Source organism: Microtus ochrogaster, chromosome 4, assembly GCF_000317375.1.
Source record: "Microtus ochrogaster isolate Prairie Vole_2 chromosome 4, MicOch1.0, whole genome shotgun sequence".
NCBI lineage: Eukaryota > Metazoa > Chordata > Mammalia > Rodentia > Cricetidae > Microtus > Microtus ochrogaster.
This window is the reverse complement of record NC_022011.1, coordinates 86327897-86347806: the sequence shown is the minus strand read 5'-3', so window position 1 is coordinate 86347806 and position 19910 is coordinate 86327897. Positions and strand designations below refer to the sequence as shown.

The 19910-nt window shown below is 44.2% G+C and overlaps 1 protein-coding gene across 2 annotated transcripts in view; it reads left to right on the top strand.

Annotated features, from left to right (window-relative positions):
- The window catches only part of Ccdc141 (coiled-coil domain containing 141), a 152643-nt gene that overhangs the window by 88736 nt on the left and 43997 nt on the right, over positions 1 to 19910 (top strand). For both annotated transcript variants that reach the window (XR_003376853.1, XM_005346624.3), the window contains exons 9-11: positions 9135 to 9276; positions 10828 to 10947; positions 14638 to 14829. Coding sequence is in view for 1 of the 2 variants with exons in the window: in XM_005346624.3 (XP_005346681.1) it covers positions 9135 to 9276; positions 10828 to 10947; positions 14638 to 14829 (454 nt within the window). In the remaining variant the exon portion in view is untranslated. The remainder of the gene's footprint in view (positions 1 to 9134; positions 9277 to 10827; positions 10948 to 14637; positions 14830 to 19910) is intronic.

Here is a 19910-nt window from a genome sequence, read left to right as displayed (position 1 = left end):
GCACATCCATGGCTCAGCTATGGCACAGCCATGGCACAGCTACTGCACATCCATGGCTCAGCTATGGCACAGCCATGGCACAGCTACTGCACATCCATGGCTCAGCTATGGCACAGCCACGGCACAGTTACTGCACATCCATGGCACAGCTATGGCACAGCTATGGCACAGTACTGTGTACCCCTTTGCAGTTCTCATTCCCTCCTCACCTTCCTGCACCCCATCTCTCCTTAGTCCTTTCATGTGTGTCCGGTCACCTAGTCGCAGGCTGACAACCCACCTGGGAAGGCTCTCAGCTTCCTCTCTTGACACTGACACAGTAGGGAGCTTGAGCTATCTGGAGCAGGTATGACATCAGAGAAAAGCTGCATCATAGTTAAAAAAAATATTTTTTTAACCTTAAATGGGAAAACAAACGACATGCCAGCTCCCCAAGAAAATAGGAGCCACTTTCTGTTGCCTAAGAGATTAGTTTGTGGTTGCATCCTGTAACAGTTCCACCAAGCACTTCAGAATTTAAAAATAACTTGTTGGGGGCTGGATGTGGTGGCACACCTTTAATCCCAGCACTCAGGAGGCAGAAGCAGGTGGATCTTTCTGAGTTCGAAGGCAGCCTGACCTAAAGAACAAGTGTCAGGACAACCAGGGCTGCAGAGAGAAACCCTGTCTCAAAAAACAAAAACAAACAAACAAAAACAAAACAGCATCAACAAGGTAGCTGGTTTTAATGGAGTTGGATGGCACAGTTAGGCGGTAAAAGTCAGACACTAAAATCCGGGAAATCCACAGTTGAGTTCTTAGGTCAGTTTGAACTTAGCTGCTCTTCAGATACCCTCGTGTCTGAAATCAGCTGCTTGTTTCAGATGCTGACTGAGTGGTACCTGTGCAGTCTCACCCTGCTAACACTCAGCAAACACTGTTAAGGTGGATGGCTTTTTTTGTTCATTATGAATCTCTTAATACGGAGTATATTACAAAGCCTAGACTGCATTAAAGGAGTATCTATCAATTTATTTCTTAATCAAATATCTATATTAATTTACTTTCTTATGATGTGACGTGAAGTTGCCTGAATCCCAATGGGTAAGAGGCTTGGGAAGAGTTGGGAAGAGCAGAGACGACAGAGGAAAGGCTGCCTTGAAGGTCGGGAATTCTGCTCAGCATCTTTGAGGAGCTCTCTTAGCTTAGGGGGTTCCGGAAGAAAAGGTAGAGAAGGGACTATGAGTAAACACACTAAGGAATTAAAGTCAGGATCTTCTATTTGATTCCATTGGTCGACTTCTCTGTTTTTATGCCAATACCAACTGTTTTCAATACGGTAGCTCTGTAATAGAGTTTGAAGTCAGGGATGGTAATGCCTCCAGACGATCCTTTATTGTATAAGATTGTTTTGGCTATCCTGGGTTTTTTGTTTTTCCATATAAAGTTGATTATTGTCTTCTCCAGATCTGTGAAGAATTTTGATGGGATTTTGATGGGGATTGCATTGAATCTATAGATTGCTTTTGGTAGAATTGCCATTTTTACTATGTTGATCTTCCCAATTTAAGAGCAAGGGAAATGGGAGGCAGTGGCGGGGAGGAGAAAGAAATCTTTAATAAATAAATAAATAAAATTTAAAAAAAACACACTAAGAAATGAGATGCTCAGCGCAGTGCTGGCCAGAATAATGCCAACCCAAAGATAACCCCAGTATTTCCCTTGAGTAGGAAAGCAGTTGGCCAGTGTCAGGGCAAGCATGTAACAGCACAATCTCAACCCATATAAGAATGAATGCGGGGAAGATTGTATAATGATAGAGTCCCATAAACAGGTAAAGTCAAGCCTCAGGTTTTATGCACAGTGCAACACTAACTGTATTGGTGGGGAAATACAAAATGAAAGCTTACTGGAAAGAAGTACATCAAAGTGCAGCTTGATATTTTCCAAATAATCCCAAATATCTGTATTTATCCGATTATCTCTTGCTGTGTCGTCCTAAGTTATAATAAATTTAAACAATCATCCTTTTGAATGTGGCTTTCCTATGATTCTTGTTTCCCTCTCTCAGGCTCCTGTTGGCAGTCCGCCAGGGTCTATCAGTCTGTCTGTAGGTCTGCCTTCGTCTCTCCCACGCCTCTGATGCTCTGTATTGTGTTCTCAGTGATCCCTCCGGCTGCCTTTCTCTTTTGTTAGTTTCCCCCTTTGTTTTCAGTCATTGATTTTTTTTTTTAGTAGTAGTAAGTGTTACTCCCATTTCTGGGGTTTCTGATCAATTCTTTTTGAATCCCATTTTGTTTTATTTCTGAATATTTTGTTTGGGAGTTTCCTTTTATTTAACTTTTTTTTGAGAATTTCTTTCATGAGTACTGTATCTATGTCGTCTCCACCCACGCAAGTCTTCCTTCCTTATACCCCACCACTGCCTATCAAGTTCATGACCTGTTCTTCTATAATCACTGTTACATGTATATATACATATACACACATAGGGACAGACAGACACTCACACAAACAACCTACTGACTCCATTCAGTGTTGTACATATATGTACATGTATTTAGGGATGCCCACTTGGGGCTGGAGAACCTATGAGGGGGCTTATCTCTCTTTTCACAGCCACTGGTTGCAAAGAACTCCTTCTCTAGGGTGCTTGTGTGTCACGGGGTCTCCTGCTCTTTCATTTTGAGGGGTGGTTTTCCCTTTACCTCTCTTGGCTTTGGGTGGGTTTATTTTCAGATCGCTTCATTTGAACCGAAGTGTGAGTGTGTTTCTCTGATCACGGCTGAGGGTCTTAGCCTTGCTTGCTTTGCCTTGCTCGTTTGGAAAACGGTTACACTCTTACCCGGTGTGGGTGGGATTTGTTCTTTGACTATTTGTTTGCTTTGCTCTCTCCCAGAGGATTTGTGGCAGAGGAAGGATAATCAGGAAGCTAGCAGATGGTTTAGTGAAATTCTTGGCTGGTCTGCTCTGTCTGACTCCACAGCCCTGTGGCTGGAGAGTGTAGTATTTTTCAACCTCCTTTTGCAAAGAGAAAAAATATCATCTCTATGTCTGAGTTCATGTAGAATCTACATGAATCCCCGATACGGCACACATATGTTGGTCGCTATGATCTTACAGCAATGAATCTGTCATCCATCTGACCAGAACTCAAGAGTCCTGTAACTCCAGCCTCACTTCCTGCTTGCCTTCTATGTATTCATTACTATGCACGTTCAAAGTGTGTGTGTGTATGTGTTGTGGAGAAAAAGTATCAAAATATATAACAAATCATCGGAAATACTGTAAAGATATGCTTTTCATGTTTGTAGTACAAACAGCCCTTCTTCAAAGTAGAGATAAAAAATAGACGTGGTGCTCTTCTCCCCCAAATGAAGATAGTCACAAATAAGAAAGGACGCTGATTGGATCTCAGTTAAAAGGAGCAGCAAGCTAAAGATAGGAGACCCTCCCCACCCCGTCTTCCAGGCGTCATTTGCCATACACGGAAAGGAAACTGCGGTCAGCTGACCCCTTCTGCTGAGACGGAGTACGATGTCAAGTGCTCACCATCTGGCTCAGCTCCTGCTCCAGATGGGCTGCCGTAGTAATTTATGGAAGGGTGGCGAGCAACTTGCATGCTCCGGCATGAGTCATTAGAATGCATTAACTTGGGGATTTGCCCCCTCCCCCAACCCCCACTTGCGACAGATGCGAAGACAGGGTGAGTGCTTCCATACAGTAAACAGAGCAGTCTATTCCGGAAGCAAAAGTCAACATGTCTGTCCTCTCTGAAGGAAAAAAAAAAAAAAAACAACCAAGCATTTATTCCCTCTTCCCCTCAATTGACTTAATTAACAAAGGTTCAAATGCCCCCACGATGGAGCTTCTAACGAATGTCTGAAGAAGCCTTCTCAATCCAACGTGTCTGAGCATCTGTGATATTGGAACGCCAAAGTCAAGATCAGGAATAATCTGACGTGCCTCGTGCTCACACTGCTGATAGGCGCCAACAAATCCATGCTCTCAGAGCAAATCCAAAGGTCAATCAATCTTTCCAACGCGATCCAGGGCCACAGATCGTTAGCCCGTTGGTCGTCCCTCTCCCTTCCCCATTACACACAGGCAGTGTGCTTTAGAACGGGAACAGAGTAACAGGGCGCCACAGTTTGCGTCAATCAGATCTCCTTAGTCACCGTCAGTTCTTGCCCCACCCTTAGTTGAACACGGCTGTCGGTGTGATAGCCGTTTGTTTTTTGTGAATGACAAAATTCTCTTCGTTTATTTTCAGCTCGTGTGAGAGTGGCTAGCAGATTGGGGAGCCATAGTTTTCCTTTGATCAGGCCAATGACTATTAAAACACTGAAGAAATTGCTGGGATGTGTGCTAGCCCTGTTCTCAAGGACTGAAAATCAGGACCAGCATGGAAGTTTCTAAACAAAAACATGGCGTCTGGGCTGCTTGTAATCTACAGAACAGGGTTTCCTTATGGAAGCCTGAAAGGGGGGTGTAGCCCTGGGATCGGGAATGGGATAGGTGCTATCATTCCATTCCTGCTGGGAATGAGAAGTGGAAGCGATTAGCACCCTATCAGAGGGAGTGGCTTTCTGAGGATGGGGTAGGGGGGATGGGTTGCAGGGGAGGGGGACAGGATGGGACAGGACACCAGCTTAGGTGAGCAGGGCAGCTTCTCCACCCCAGGATTGAGTCTGTGCTGCAGATAGGAGTGAGACAGAGCAAGGTGACTCGGACTGTCCTCATAAAGCTTTATTAGATGAGGGACGTGCACATTGGACAAAACTATGCATATTAAAATTGCTTGAACCTCACTGTAAGTGCACATACACACCAAAAAGGAAACTAGGCATCTTAGACAGTCTACAAAGGCAGTGAGTGTATTCACAAGTTGTAGGATACTATTACTGTGATGCTAAAACAAATTAATTTCTGGTATTTTATTTCTTTCCCTTTTTAAGTTTCATACATTGTATATTAAATTTTTGTCATTTTTGTCCTCATTACCCTTTCTCATCTCCCTTCCTCTATGTCTAATAGCCCTTTCCCCTTCTCCCACTTTGATTTTTTTTTTTAATGCGACCCACTGAATAACTTATGGCTGCTTGCATGAACATCAGTAGGGAATTCTTTACTGAACATAGCTGTACTATAGCACTGAAGGAAGTGATAAACCCTTCCCTAGAACCCCATAACTGTGTGTCACCTCTCAGTGAGAGGTACGACCTCAGAGTCCTCTCTGCCTTGCACGATGGCCAAATATTACGCACGTTTTCTACAGGTACCCTCAGCTATACGGAGGGACAAATATTACGTAGGTTTTCTACAGGTACCCACAGCTATACGGAGGGACAAATATTACGCACGTTTTCTACAGGTACCCACAGCTATACGGAGGGAGTTTATGGATGCTGTCGCCTTGTCAGTCCCTGAAGACAGCATTTTACAGCGCCCGCTCCATCCTCTGGCTCTTGCATTCCTTCTGCCATGTTTGTGTTCTTTGAGCTTTAGAGAGGGTAGCGTCCCATGTAGGGCCATTCACTCCCCCTATTCTTTGCCCTTTGACACTTGTGAGTCTTTACATTACTCCTGCCCTCTGCGAAGGGCAGACTCTCTGAGGGAGGCTGAGAGCAGCACCAACAAGTAAATATAAACGAATTTAGAATGCAGTTTGACACTGTGTCCAGTTAGCAAACAACAGGCTCTGCCTCTGAGTTTGATTCCCAGCTTCCCATAAACCAGCTATGGTGGCCTGTCCCTGTAATCCCAGTGCTCAGGAGACAGACGGCAGACTCAAAAGTTCAAGGTCCCCAGGCTGCATAAGAAGATTAAGGCCAGGCTCAGATAGCTGAGACTCTGTCTTCAACTTTTTTTTTTAAAAAAAAATGTGTTAATCTTCCTTTATTATGACACTGTGTGCTAAGGCTACATGGATTATAGGACTAAGTAAAGCCTCCAGCTCCTCTCCTTAAAGAGTTTACGGTGTACGAGATACACTGACTGATAAGAAGTAAAAGATCCCCAAATGAGACTCTCATAGGTGACTGAAAACCAAAGTCAGAAACAGACAGATACTATTTTATTGGTTGTGATCCACAAAAATTAAAATTATGGTTTTTCAAAAGGTGCTGTTTTTACAGAAGCAGTGCTTGATCTGGGTTTGTTTTCTCGCTTTGTGTTCTCTGTGCTGGAAGGTATGCAACTTGAACAAGACAGTATGTCCCCCTAGTGACCATTTTTCAGACTACATGCAGACATGGCTTTTAGGTAAAGAAAGCTACCAACTTCAGAAGAAGCTTGCCAGCCAATCAGTCAGTCTATTTGTATGCAGGTCAGCAGCGGTCAACCAAAGACAGTCAGGGGGAAATGCTCCACTGTGTGCTGTGTCGTGTGCTAAACACTCAGAAAAAAATGCAGGAAGATAGAAAAAAAAACAATTGACTCTAGACCTAAAAGATCAGATACGCAGGCTCAAATGTTCAGATATTGCTTCTGTCAGTCTGTGATGGGGCAGGTTACTGGGAAAAAGATTAAAACCATTACATTTGTACAAATTTGTACACACCATAACACACATACACAGACACACACACACAAAGCTGGCTAGGAACCAAAAAGCAGTGTGCCTAGTTTCTTCTTTGCTGGGATTGTTTACTGATGACCGTTGCCCCCCAGGAAGTAGCAGACTCAGAATTCACAGTTGTAGGGAAAGAATGCCCAACTGTAATGAATGTAGGATGCATGTTGGGGCTGGGGGTGGGGAGCCACATGGTGACCCGGAAGTAGAAGTCAGCATCCTTCATCTTGGTTGATGCAGTTCTTTTTTCAAATTCTACTTTAAATTTCTAATTTTTACCGATAAATAACTTTCAAACTGCCATGGCGTTTCCTGCCTCTTCTCACATTCTCTCCTCTCTCCATGTCTACCCGTTCCTTCCATTACCTTTTCCTCTGTGTTTTCCCATAGTGCCCCATGGTCGCTGTCTCTCTGTCCCACTCTAGATTTCAGTATGCTGTAGAAAACTCGGATCGAGCCGGGCGGTGGTGGCGCACGCCTTTAATCCCAGCACTTGGGAGGCAGAGGCAGGCGGATCTCTGTGAGTTCGAGACCAGCCTGGTCCAATGTGGATGACAGCAAGGAATACTTCTCCAAACACAACTAAGATGGCTAAACATCAGTGATCCTGAGTTCTTGGATCTCGCCCCACCTGAATGTCCTGTGCTGGCCCAGAAAAGACTAGATCCCCCTCCACAGTCTGTGTAGGGGCTGGAGGCTGGGCCAAGGCTTTCTCATTCCCATCTGGAATCTGGTGAATAGTGACCCCCTGCCCTGAACCCACCCAGCTGGGCACAGGTCTATAGGAAACCAATAAAGTATTAGGGACAGTGGAAGACTGTGTTGCTGTACTCTCTAGCTTGACTCCAACCCCATCTTTACTCTCTGGCCTGTACAAGTGCCTCTGCAATTACTCCTCTTCACCACAAGGTGGAGGCATTACCACATTCACTGCTCGGTACTCCATTTCCCCGTGACCTGAGAGTAGTGAGATCTGTCTTAAAAGAAAAAAAAAAAAAAAAAAAAACCCGGATCGGGCCGTGGTGGCGCACCGCCTTTAATTCTAGCACTCAGGAGGCAGAGGCAGCCGGATCTCTGTGCGTTCGAGGCCAGCCTGTTCGACAGAAAAACCCTCTGAATTAAAGCCAGAAAGCATGATAGAAAAAGAAAACAAAAAAAAAAAAAAAAAAAAAAAAAAGAAAACTCGGATCGTGTGGCTATAGGACAGCTGGACTTGACAGGCCTTTTTAGCGCTTCACCCCTTAGCCTAAATCTTAGTTAAAATAACTCATATTGCCAGAATACAGCTTTTACAGGATGCATGGGTTTCTGTCAGAATTATGTCTACAAATATCCTGATGTTTTTATTATCTTCTTCACTGATTTTGAGTATATAGATATAAAACTATTTGTTCTGAGTGTTCCCAGGACATTAAATACCAGGAACAGTATTTTGCATAGTGGTTTCATATCATATTTTACAATTATGCTTGTCTGGGACCCTCGATGTACCTACAGGACACATGGAGGTGGACCTGACTGTGGAAGTATCCTTATAATCATCCCAGCGACCTTACTGCACCCCTCGGTTATTTCTGAGCTTGTCCTTATTTTATTATTATTTCAATTTATTTTTACTGACTCAAGTTAATTTTTGAGGTCAAATTCCTGAAATCTGGACCTAGCTCCAAGATCTAACAAACATGCCAACAAACACAAAAATACCCTCAGGTCCCCTTTCCCCCCCAAAAAAAACCTCTCAGGATAGTTAGAGTTATCAGGCTCACATGAGTGGAGGGACATATTTCTTAAGATAAAGGGCAAGGTACTGTGTTGGGAACGGGCTGAACAATTTGGAAGTGTTCACTCTGTGCATAGTATTCTTGCTTTGCCACCACGCTTATGTATCCTGGAAATGGTTAGGAAGCCTGTGACAGACGGGAGCGATTGGAGTCCGACTCAAAGCCGGTTAGAAAGGCGTGCCATTGTGAGCCCTCCTGCCACCTTCGTCTCCTAGGTCAACACAAGTTAGATAAATGATCATGTGAGACATCAAATATGGATGAGTGTGTTTGATACCTAATTGCTAGCGATAGCTAGGTTTTTATCTAGTGAATATAGCCTTGAGCACTCATAACCACTGAGAACAAAATATATAAATATTTTACCCTATTGGGTTAGCAAATGCTCTGTTAATTGGCTGATTCACATTTCTATTCAAGGAGCATCTTGAAATAAATGAAGCTTTTAAATGATACCCCCAGGAAAACTTGGTAAACACACTGTGCCGTTTACCGGAAGATTCTTGAAATACCTTACAGAAATATTAAAAGCAAACCTTTAAAAAGATTAGACGTGTCACAGAAGCCATAATTCATCCTTCCCCCCGGACGGACTGACTTAAAACAAGGGAACGTACTCTGACTTTGCTGCCTGCTATACCAAGAGGATATCTATTTAACTCCCGTTATCCTAAAGCAGTAGCTTGGACCAACCCACTGCACCTGAAAGAGCAAAGAGCATATCTGGTTTCAAATGTCCCCTCTTGTCAGGGCTTCTAGGTCTAGGTCAGGCGAACTGACACCTGGCATGTTCTATCCAGCTCTCGGGTGACAGGTATCCAGGAGATGATGGGGTGCATTCAGAAGCATGTGGGCCATCTCGGCGAACAGTGTACCGCGCACAAGGAGTATGCTCTTAAGAAGCAACAATTAGCAGCATCCGTGGAAGGCGCCCTAAGGAAGGTAATTTCATAAAATAAAATGTCAACCTTTTCTTTGGTGTTCATGGATGGTGTCCAACTGTGAGCATAGTGGGAGGGTGCCCTGTGTCTCCTCAGACTTCCTCTATATCACACAGTAGGTCTTAGAACCAAACACGTGGTTGCTCATCAACCACCCCTGCCCCAGGTTGTCAATAATGAACGTCTAATGTAATCTGCCTCCCCAGTCCTGAATGTGTATCTGTACAAAGTTACGTACACTCCATAGTTGTGTTAGCCCCATCAAACATGCACTGGGAGGAGGGACCTTGTTTTCCATGACTCTAGGTACAGTCCCATACTAGCTGTCGTGATCATGGCACAAGTGAGCAGGAGAACTTCAGACAGACAGATAGCTATCAACAATTATGGGTTTTGTGTTTCTGGGGAAAAAATTGTCGTCCTCATACTTATTGAACAAAACCGGTGCAAGAAGCATAGTCCTCCGCATACAAGCTTTCGTGGGAGACTCCTCTCCGCAGAGGGATGCAGTAGCTTCCCAGGGGACCTTTTATCTCATGCCCTCTGGTGACACAATGGTAGCAAACTGTACTGCAGAGGCTGGGTCTCAAGTGGTCAGTGAGCTTCTCATTTGTTACATCGGACTCATGTGCTTGAAAGTACAGGAGACGAGTTAACAGACTTCGTAGAGCCTGGCATTCTAGAACGTCGGTTAGATGACTTCCCTATCCTGTTATTGATCCAGTACCTTGAGATTGTGAGCCGTGTCCTGTTGCCTGGGTCCGGGGAGAGTTTGAGCCGTGTCCTGTTGCCTGGGTCCGGGGAGAATTTGAGCATAGACACAGCTGTGGTGTTGGATGCCCCGTAGCTTGAGAGTCAAGCTGGTTCGGTGATTGTGGAAAGCCCAGCAGGAGTTTAAACACCTGTAGCTTCTTATATTCCTAGCTGTGGAAAGTGCATTCTCCAGAAAGCAAGGGGATGATGAAGCAAGCAACTTGAGTGGAATGAAGCCCTTGCTGGGTCACCTTAGCCTTTGGTTCTTGTGAACCAAAGATCAAATCACAGTTCCCTCATTTCGACAACTGAGCAGTTTCATTTGCTTGTGAAATGATTCGAGTAGGTCCCTGCTTTCACTAGCATCTGGACAAGGTGTTTCCCAGAGCCTCAAACACGACAGCCCGTAGGATGTTCTTACCCCTTACTTAGAATGCTTGCTCAGATTGGACAGCAAATTGGTCTCATTCTACCTACAGGTGAGTTCATCTCTGCCAATATGTTGCATTATCATCTTTTGTAGGTAATACAGAAAAGATCTTCAAAGATGTGTGTGCATGATAGCTCGCAGTCATTGCTGTTAATAAAAGAATGTATTCTCAAATGTTGCAAGTATAGCATCACATGAAGATGGGCATTATCAAGATATGAAATTCTTTAATATTTAGAGCTATTTTAGTTCAAAATTGATACACACTTAAAATGCAATGGCAATGTATGAAATAATATTTTCTTATATGTACATACCTATACATAAGTATATATTATTAAGACTTCAATATATTTTCTGTTCCTCAAGGTGGAGATGTCAATTCAGGAAATCAGGCCAGTTCTTTCTAACACACTGGTTGTCGGTTCCAGCCCTTCTGAGTCAGAGAAGATTTTGAATAAATATCTGGAATTAGATATCCAAGCCAAGGTAATTGAAAGTTATTATTAGGATCATAATGTTATAAATAATTATTTAAAAATATTTTTTCTAAGTTTTGGAGCTTAATCCCAGCTCCCTTGAGAGTAGCAATTCTAAGTTAATGTAGAATTGGTAATGGCATAGAAAACCACAGTATTGTGTGCCTCTAAATGGTTTGTACTTTTGTGTACATTTATTAGTGTATTTATACTCTTTGCAACTGTGGTTTCAGGTACTTATCTGGCTTCTGTTTTTTGCTTGGGAGGTGCTAGCAACTCTTCCTAGGTGCCAGACGAGGCAGGAAAGCTCTTCTCTAAGACTATTTGTGGTTTTCTGCAAGAACAAGTCACACAAGAAAATGTCCAGAGGGCCGGGCGGTGGTGGTGCACGCCTTTAATCCCAGCACTCGGGAGGCAGAGGCAGGCGGATCTCTGTGAGTTTGAGACCAGCCTGGTCTACAGAGCTAGTTCCAGGACAGGCTCCAAAACCACAGAGAAACCCTGTCTCAAAAAACCAAAAAAAAAAAAAAAGAAAGAAAGAAAGAAAATGTCCAGAAACGACACTTGTCACTGTAATCTTTGACGAGATGAATCAAAACCACAGCCTTGTTTCACCCTCCAATTTCAGACACTGAGTGCCCCGTCCCCAACTGGCAGCATCTCCAGCTCTGCCCCTGTCCTTGAGGCTTAGATTTCATGATTCCTGCTAGAGCAATGGTTCTCTACCTTCCTATGCTGCCACCCTTTACTACAGTTCCTCATGCTGTGGTGACCCCCACCATAAATTATTTTTGTTGCTGCTTCATAACTGTAGTATTGTTACTGTTATGAATTATAATATAAATATAAGATGCAGGATATCTGACATATGACATGATATCTGAGAAAGGGTTGTGACCCACAGGTTGCCTGAAGGAATTCAGAAAAGTGAGTACCTTCCCACAGCTCACGCTCACCTGCTTCATCAGGAGAAGCCCTGTATCTTCAGGTTTCCACAGAAGGCCTCCCTCTGCACAGCGCCCTCCCTGCAGACAGACAGCCCTGTCTCCACAGACCTCTCTCTGCACAGCACCCTCCCTGCAGACAGACACCCCCTGTCTCCACAGACCTCTCTCTGAACAGCGGCCTCCCTGCAGACAGACAGACATGTTTTCCTTTTCTTCTTTTTAGAATGGGATTTAGAAAAAAATCATTTGAAATATTTAAGCCATGTCTGGCAGCATTCCCCTTTTCAATTTAGAAGCCCACGAGAGAACTCAAGATATCCCGTGCTCCTTTTTGTTTTGCAGAGTGTTGTCACAGCACAGGGCTTGCAAATGCGATTCCACACAGTCCCTGAAAAGCATATTAAGCACTAACTAGGGAAGGTATCCAAGGAGAGCACGGGAATTCCTCGTTAATTCTGCTCGGTTCCTCCCTTGTTCTCAGGAAAATTTCCAGGGCTCTTTCTGTGGCTCTTAGTCATGTACCATTTGACGATGCGGAGACGCTCGGAGAAACAAAAGTGCTCCTGCATGACTCAGCCGTTGTTGTGCCCACATCACGGTGTGCACTTGCACAGCCATGGGCAGAACAGGTCAGCCACTAGACAGGGTTCCTTGACGCAGCAGAGAGATGTCAACGCCGTGTTTGAAGCTATGGCCAGCACAAGCAGGATACTCTTTTACAGCACATTTTTCATATGTGTAGAAGAACGCGCTAATGAAAATACCATATAGTAAATATACAAAGCAGCAACGTAGTTAGCAGTCGTTATGTGAAGCACATAATTACATGTGTGCACTTTTATGTGACTGGCAGTAATAAGTTTGTTTACACACCGTCAGAATAGACATGCAAATAATGTATTGATAGGGATCCGAAGGACCGGTTCTCCCTGAGGACAATTAGCTAGGAGTTGAGCCGGTGCTGTTAGATCCCATTAACAAGAGCTAGTTCCAGGACAGGCTTGAAAGCCACAGAGAAACCCTGTCTCGAACCCCCCCCCCCCACCATAAAAGAATGCTAATGTTATGACAGGTCTTTATTGGAAGCAACTTTTAATGTTTACTTTCCCCTCAAATAGGCTAAGCTACTGCTCCCCCCCCACCACCACCAGTTTAAGCCTTTGATTGACAGGTGCTGTCAGGCCCTTCTTGAGGCCTGCCACCTTGACTGGGGAAGCTGTCAGCTGAAGAGCTCCTCTTTTGGCTACTGGCTAAACGGCCATCATGAAGTCTCGGTTGCTTTGAGCCTTTCGTGAATACCTTAAGGAAAATAAATACACAAGGAACACAGCAATTGGGACTGTGTCTAAAGCCCTGACTTCCACTTCTGGAGGCCTGGCTGTAGACCAGTGGTTCTCAGCCTGTGGGTCCGTGACCTCTCTAGGGGATCAAACGACCCTTTCATAGGGATCATATATCAGATATCCTGCGTATCAGATGTTTACAGTACGGTTCGTAACGGTAGCAAAATTATAGTTATGAAGTAGCAATAAAAATAATTTTATGGTTAAGGGGTCACCAGCACACAAGGAACTGTATTGAGGGGTCACAGCATCAGGTAGGTTGAGAGCCACTGCTGGTCCAGCTATACCATCACCAGAACAACCTCTCTTGAGAGGTACCCTCCCTGATGGCCCTACCCAGAGCTTCCCGAAGGACTTTTTACCTCACCCTACTTCCCCCAGCCTCCCATTGTTTCTGAGCCTGGCAATTGTAGTTCTCAGTAAGGAAGAAGAGGGCCTCCCCTAACGACTCAGCAGAAAGCTTGGGAGGCTCTACCTATACGAGGCTTGTGATTGGCCCTTGTAGAAGCTGTGGTTGGTGGAACAGGAAAGCATACATATCCAGGCTGTCACTGATGACATCAAAGTCCACGCACCAACATGCCACGTCCCTTTCCTTCCCATGCCAGCAGGCTGTTGGCGGCCATGGTGGGCTTAGTCTGAGGGGCTTCCCTCCCTCATGATGTCCCCTGTGCTGCAACAGTAGGCCATAAGAAATGCCTCTCCTGAGAGATCTCTCAGTTTGCTAGTGGTCTATATTATGGGTAGAACAGGCTAGACTCATGTATAATGAGCAGGTTAGACCACTGGGCCTTCCAGCATCGGTGGCAGCGGCAGCAACAGCAGCAGAAAAGTGGTGGAACTGAAGAGGTCCAGAGGGGGCCTAGAGGCGGAAGTCCTGGCCTCGGTCCAGAGTAATAAGTCAGTCAAGAGTTCCACAGCAATACTAATGGTGGAATTGCTGTCGCTAAGAAAGTTGAAAACTCCCGAGAAACCCAGAGGCGGGGGTGGGGGGGGTGGGGGGAGTAAAAGCTGGAGCTGAAAGATCAAACGCTGTGAACCAGGCTTGCGGAAGAGTTCAAGAGCTCCTCCAAGGGCCGAGGAGAGTCATAGCACAGCTCAGCTCAGGAACTGGAAATTGGCCACCGGGTCCTGATTCTCTGAACCCCAGGGCGATAGGCCTCTGTCTTAACCACTCGAGGTCTTCAGCTTTCGCCAGAGCCGAAGGAGGACTGGAGAGGGTTTTCAGTTTCCAGTGCCCTTTGTTCCTTCCTATTTGGAATTCTGAAAGTTGTGCCTTTCTCTGATTGAGGAAATTCTCAGTACAAGTTCAGTTAATAACCGTAATAGATGGATGTGCCGGAGGGTAATGAAATGTGATGTTCACGATTCCCCCGTCGGCTCCTGACCCTGTGCGCTCTGCTTCCCTAGGAGACAGCACACACATTAGAAGCAGCTGCGGAAATCATGGCAGGGAAAAATGAACTTGAACTCGACGAAGGGGCACTGCTTTCTTTTAAAGCGAAATGCCTAGAAGAAGAATTAGGCACACTTGGTCGAAGCATTGGCTACAGGTCACGAGTACTACAAACTTATGTGGCATTTCGAAAGTCATCAGAAGAGGTATGGTGTAATGTTGACCCGCTTCAGCAAGATGGCCCCTGCCCATCTTTCTGTTCTCTGTGGGCTTAGAAGTCTACCCAGCCGGAGAGTTTGTGTCTCTGCCAATGCCTGTATTTACTTAGTATCCCTTATTCTTCAAGGCACCATGCAAAAATCCCAAAGACTAGGTAATCTTACCTAGAGTAATATAAGTAGGTCTGTATAAATAATATATTATAACATGTTTTGAGCATCCTTATAGACACTTAAAATATCTTAAATAAAGATCAAAATTATTATGAAAATACTCATCATTTAGGTCACAGATCTTTTTGAATACTGACTGTAGTGGAGCAGTTAAAAAGCATTTTGTTATTATTATTAATTATGTGTATATGTGAGTGTGTGGTTTGTGTGGATGTAAAGGCAGTGCCCACAGAGGTAAGAGGAAGGTTCCAGATTCCCTGGATCTGGAGTTATAGGGGATACCAAACTCAGATCCTCTGTAAGAGCAACATATGCTCTTGACTGCTGAGCCATCTCTCCAGGACCGAGGCATGGCTCATTTAAAATAAACAGAACAGGAAGATACAGGTGGCTGACTCTAGAACATATCTTGTTTGATGCCTGGATGACTTTAATGTTTCCACCAAGTGTCTGAAGTTTCACTTTGATGTGCCTCTGGTAATCTCTACTATTCCCTTGAGCACGCTAAGATTGCCACTCTCAGAGGAAAGTTTCTTGAGGGTGACATCAGCCACAGGGAAGTCTGAAGCTGCTCCTTTGCTTAGTTCTGGTTCCAGGGAACCTTGTACAAATGCAGATAACTCTTCTGTGTAGGGTTACAGACACTGTGTTAATGGGAGCCAGGTCCACTCCGGAGTACAGCTGTCTAAAGTTAGGTAGCCTGCTTGGCTTCTGCTGTCTCACTTTTGCCTTCCTAATGCCCTCATCCCCTCTTCCTGCCGCCATCCTAACAGTGCTCCACCCTAACCCAACCTTAGAGCAGCTACAAAGCAAAAGCACGTTCTCTGCATCATCACAGCCAAAATTGTACCCACTTAGTATCGCGTTAAGGGTCTCCTTCCTCGTCCCGGTCTGAGATCCTCTGCAGAAATGGAGCTTAGGTATATAACGATACTTCCTAAAACACCACATGTCCCTCTGTCTTCCCTCTCTCCGTCTCCTGCCCTACCTGATAGAGCTTTCTATCCTAATCCTGGCGCTGCTCCCATCTGTCACTTCCTTATAACTCTGGCTTTTTCTTTTTTTCTCATCAGTACTTGGTTTCTCATTCCCATTATGCTCTTATAAACCAACTCCCTGTCTTTACCCCATATGAATCCTACCAACTCCTGATGCTTGGCCAGTCTAACACTTTACTCGGCTTGTTTGTGGATGCTTCCAGGCACCCTTCCAGAAAAGCAGAGAGTTCTGAGGACCGGTGTGGTCACTAATTTATGGATCTCTCTCTCTCTCTCTCTCTCTCTCTCTCTCTCTCTCTCTCTCTCTCCCTCCCTCCCCCCCCACGTGCTGGGCACCCCAGGCGCTCCCTACTTTGTTTATATTGCTTGATGATTCTCAGTTTCCATCCCCAAATCTCAGCTGGCATCTTTGGAATTTAAACATGGTGGGGAACAAGGCTGTGAGGCTCACTATCTTGACTTCCTTCTCAACTTTCTGATGTATTCACCCATCCCCCACCATTGCGCCAGTAAAGTGGCACAGCCCTACCTAGCCCTGCTCAGTAAGAGTCTCTCCCTGGGTAGCCTATCTACTTTGAAGTCTAGCTCTTAAATCTGCCTTCTCCCGTTACTTCTTTCTGGGCTTAGTCTATAGTTAGCGTCTTGTTCTCCCCAAATCTGTTCCTCTGTCATTTTCCTTCCCCTCAGTGTAAACTCTCAGAAGGGGAAGATGACATTCCTCTGCACCCACTCATCCTCTGTAGACTTCACCCCACTGCAATTTGGTTCCCTTGCCTGTCGGCCCTGCCATGTGTCAGCTCTTCTTAGCATTACGCGTATCTTACGAGATACCTACTATGAGAAACTGAAATGTATTTTCAGACCTCATCCCGCTCGAGTTTAACTTAGCTGCCTACTCTTATCTCCTTCAATGTTTATGGATATTATTGAAATGTACTTTATTTAACGTAAAATTCACTATGTTCCAATGCAGTGATGGTTTGTGTATTTATTGACTTGTACAACCATTAAAGCATGCTAGCTTGAAAATTGTCCCAACTCTTTATAAAGAGCTTTATGAGATGTTTTAGTCAGTCCTGAGTGCAGGGTCTTCTCTAACCTGTCTTTCAATGAGCACTTACTCTGTATCAGGTCCCGTGCTTTAATTCCTGATTTTATTGTCTTCGTTGTTTCTGTGTCTTTGTTACCTATGTTGTCACTGTTTTACAAGTGAGGCAGAATGAGGCCCACTGAAGTTAGGCATACATCATCAGGTGGCTAGTCAAACATGGCGGCTTCCGTCACCCTTCCCATTCCTGTTTCAAAGGCCACACTCTCTTATGTCTACTGAGACAGCCTCAGAGATCTCTGCACACCTTTCTCCCAGTTTGCTCTGGGGTTTCCCTAGTCCAAGTCTTTATCACTGGCCACTGTTGGTTACATCAAACTGGTGGGAATGTGTCAAGTTCTCTTGGTTACAGTAGAAAGCAAGATGAAACTCCTGTCCAGCCTTATCCCAGGACAAACATCTTTCTGGACTCCTTGCCAGTCAGCTGAACAATCCACTCTCTATCCACGCCTATGGCATGCATCTTCCCTGATGCAGCCAGGACTTCCACACTTGGGCTTTTACCCCAGTTCCTTCCATCCGAGACCTTCTCCCTTCCCTCTTACCCTAGGAAGGGACAGACCAAATGTCATGTGCTGGGAAATTTTTCTGTGCTTACATGGAGCTGTTTTCCCCTTCCTGTCCCTATAACGCAGCGTGCTTGTGTATACACAGGCCTATCTTTGATCTAATAGTTTGCTTACTGGTCTTCTTCTCACAGAATTAACTTTGGTCTCCAAGGAAATGAACACTTCTTAGTAAGATATCTTAGAATCCTCCATGGACAGGGTAGCCTTTGATGTAGTTCACTAGGGATAAATAGAAGAAGAAAGATCAGGAAATGATGGTATGTGCTCAGGAGACAGGTATCAATAAGGCAAGAAAAAATATGGAAATCAGGAAAGAACCCCTGACCCTGAGCTAGTGCAGGCTGTCCTAAGTTTATTTCAACTGAGAATCATCTTAAAATCTTCGAAGTATAGTGCCTAGTGCCTGAGATTTCATACCATGTTTCCATGGCTTTCTTAACTTATGAATTCCACCAGTCTTATCTTATTAGTCATTAAATATTATTCAAAAGGCATACAAATTAGTTCCAAATGCTTTCTGCTAACTCTATATCACCCCATTACTTATTAATCTATAGTTACACATTTGATTGTGTATTAACTCTGCTCAGGAGAGTAATTTAAAATAATTGAGTCCTGCTAACATTGGTTAGTAAATGCTAAAATATAGTTCTAGAGAGGCAAAGTAGTATGTCTTAATAAGATTAGCTCGTGAAGGTATTTAAAATTAATGCGCCCACAGAAAAGTTGTCCTTATTCATACCCTTTCACTTTGGTTCACCATGAAATCAAATTGTAAAATCTAATTGTACAGTGATGTGCTCAGCCGCAGATGGGTGTGTACCTCGCCCACCCCCTATCGAGGCACAAAGAGTCAGGAGAGAGTGTAATGGCCAGGGACCAGGGAGGACAGCAGGAGAATAGCATCCTCTGGGCAGTTCTGGGGTTACCTGCACAAAAGCAAGCCAGCCAATGTTCCAGCATGGAAGATGAGGGAGGGCTCATGAGCTCCTACCTCTGAGGAGCTATTGATAGCTGATGGCTACTGGGGTGGGGGAGAGTCGGTTTTCTTTTTTTTATTGTTCTTACTGTATTGTATTGTATTATATTGCATTGCATTGTATTTCGATGTATGTGTATGGGTGTTTTACTTGCGTGCATCCCCTGTGTATGTCCTGTATTCTTGTTATCTCTGGAGGTCAGAGAAGGCATAAGATCTGCTATAGCTGGAGCTACAGGTAGTTGAGAGCTGCCTCATAAGTGCTAGGAATTGGACTTGAGTCCTGTGGAAGAGCAGCCATTGTTCTCAACCACTGAGCCATATCTATATCCCTGAGTCAGCTTTCTTTAAAGGCATAGCTGGTAGGTTGACCATGTTCTGTTGGTTGGTCCTATGCCCATGAGTAGATATGGGTATCATTAATTGGATTCTGGTGAATATATTTATAAAGAAAGATGAGGAAGAGGAGTGGGGTAGAGGAGAGGAGGTGGGGCTGGATCTGGGAAACTTAGAGAAGTAGGTGGTGAATATGATTCAAACACATCATATTACATTCTCAATTAATAAAAATATTACACTAAAATGAATGAATCATAATGTTGTAATACGCTGAGTACGAATTGACTGCTGCTGAATTACTTTTTTTTCCTGATTTATATTCCTTGATTTTTTTTTTACTTGTGCTTTTGTGTTTTTTTTTGTTTGTTTTTTTGTTTTGTTTTGGTTTGGTTTGGTTTTTGGTTTTTTTGAGACAGAGTTTTGCTGTGGTTTTAGAGCCTGTCCTGGAACTAGCTCTTGTAGACCAGGCTGGCCTTGAACTCACAGAGTTCACCTGCCTCTGCCTCCGGAGTGCTGGGATTAAAGGCTTGCGCCACCACCACCCGGCTTTATTTGTGCTTTTTTATTATAAAACTCAGTTTTAAACAGAGCAGCCGCTTGATCTCTGAAATAAATTATTCTAATTGTAAAAGGTACATAAAAATAATCTGTGGTACAATAAATATTTCTGATTGGCAATAAACTTACCAACTCAAGCAAATGGATAGAAATAGAAAACACTATCCTGAGTGAGGTAAGCCAGACCCAAAAAGAGGAACATGGGATGTACTCACTCATATTTGGTTTCTAGCCATAAATAAAGGACATTGAGCCTATAAATTAGTGATCCTAGAGAAGCTAAATAAGAAGGAGAACCCAAAGAAAAACATATAGGCATCCTCCTGAATATTAACCTTCATCAG